General features: G+C 45.6%; 1 protein-coding gene across 1 annotated transcript in view; it reads right to left on the bottom strand.

Annotated features, from left to right (window-relative positions):
- The window catches only part of LOC116673676 (coagulation factor XIII A chain-like), a gene marked incomplete in the record, with an annotated part of 36,089 nt that overhangs the window by 13,710 nt on the left and 20,924 nt on the right, over nt 1–1,455 (bottom strand). The window contains 1 exon segment of the mRNA XM_032505892.1: nt 3–129. Coding sequence (XP_032361783.1) covers nt 3–129 — 127 coding nt within the window.

Below are 1,455 nucleotides of genomic sequence, written 5' to 3'. Positions count from 1 at the left end.
CCCTGGTGTTGGCTGTGTCCGGCGAGCCATCAGGCTGGAAGATGAAGTCGGTCTTCAGGTTGCCGTTGCTGTCGTGAGCTGAATTGAAGTTGGTGACGGTCCTCGCCGGGATGCCGAGGGCGCGTAGGACTGTAGAGATATGAAATATTCAGATTATCAAATATGTTATGCTATCAACAAATATCACAAGGTTAATGGTGTCACTTTCATAAAACACACTCAGCCCGCTGCTCCATTTGAATATAGTAAAAAAAACAAAAAAACAATAGAGGGGAGAACAAGTATTTGAGACACTGCTGATTTTGCTGGTTTCCCTACTAGGTCTGTAATTTTTTATCATAGATACACTTCAACTGTGAGAGACGTAATCGAAAACAAAAATCCCAAAAAATCCCATTGTATGATTTATAAATAATTCATTTGAATTTTATTGCGTAACATAGGTATTTGATACATCAGAAAAGCAGTACTTCAGATTTGGTACAGAAACCTTTTTTTGCAATTCCAGAGATCATACGTTTCCTGTAGTTCTTGACCCTGCAGCAGAAATTTTGACCCACTACTCCATTCAGACCTTCTCCAGATCCTTCAGGTTTTGGGACTGTCGCTGGGCAATACGGACTTTCAGCACCCTCCAAAGATTTACGATTGGGTTCAGGTCTGGAGACTGGCTAGGCCACTCCAGGACCTTGGGATGCTTCTTATTGAGTCACTACTTAAGTTGCCCTGGCTGTGTGTTTCGGGTCCAGCCACGACCCATCCCCAATCCTCTTAATGAGGGAAGGAGGTTGTTGGCCAAGATGCAACATCTGGGATACATGGCCCCATCCATCCCCCCATCAATACGTTGCAGTCATCCTGTCCCCTTTGTACAAAAGCATCCCCAAAGAATGATGCTTCACGGTTGGGATGGTGTTCTTGGGGTTGTACTCATCCTTCTTCTTCTTCCTCCAAACACGGCAAGTGGATTTTAGACCAAACAGCTATTTTTGTCTCGTCAGACCACATGACCTTCTCCCTATCCTCCTCTGGATCATCCAGATGGTCATTGGGCCTGGACATGCGCTGGCTTGAGCAGAGGGACCTAGCGTGCGCAGCAGGATTTGAATCCATGACAGCGTAGTGTGTTACTAATGGTTTTCTTTAAGACTGTGGTCTTAGCTCTCTTCAAGTCATTGACCAGGTCCTTTCATGTAGTTCTGGGCTGATCCATCACCTTCCTCGTGATCATTGATGCCCCACGAGGTTAGATCTTGCATGGAGCCCCAGACCAAGGAAGATTGACCGTAATCTTAAATTTCTTCCATTTTCTAATAATTGCGCAAACAATGGCCTTCTCACCAAGCTGCTTGCCTATTGTCCTGTAGCCCATCCCAGCCTTGTACAGGTCTACAGTTTTATCCCTGATGTCCTCACACAGCTCTCTGGTCTTGGCCATTGTGGAGAGGTTGGAGT

Source organism: Etheostoma spectabile, chromosome 24 (genome assembly GCF_008692095.1).
Source record: "Etheostoma spectabile isolate EspeVRDwgs_2016 chromosome 24, UIUC_Espe_1.0, whole genome shotgun sequence".
Taxonomy (NCBI): domain Eukaryota; kingdom Metazoa; phylum Chordata; class Actinopteri; order Perciformes; family Percidae; genus Etheostoma; species Etheostoma spectabile.
Note: the sequence above shows the minus strand (reverse complement) of the source record. Positions and strands in the feature narration are given on the sequence as shown.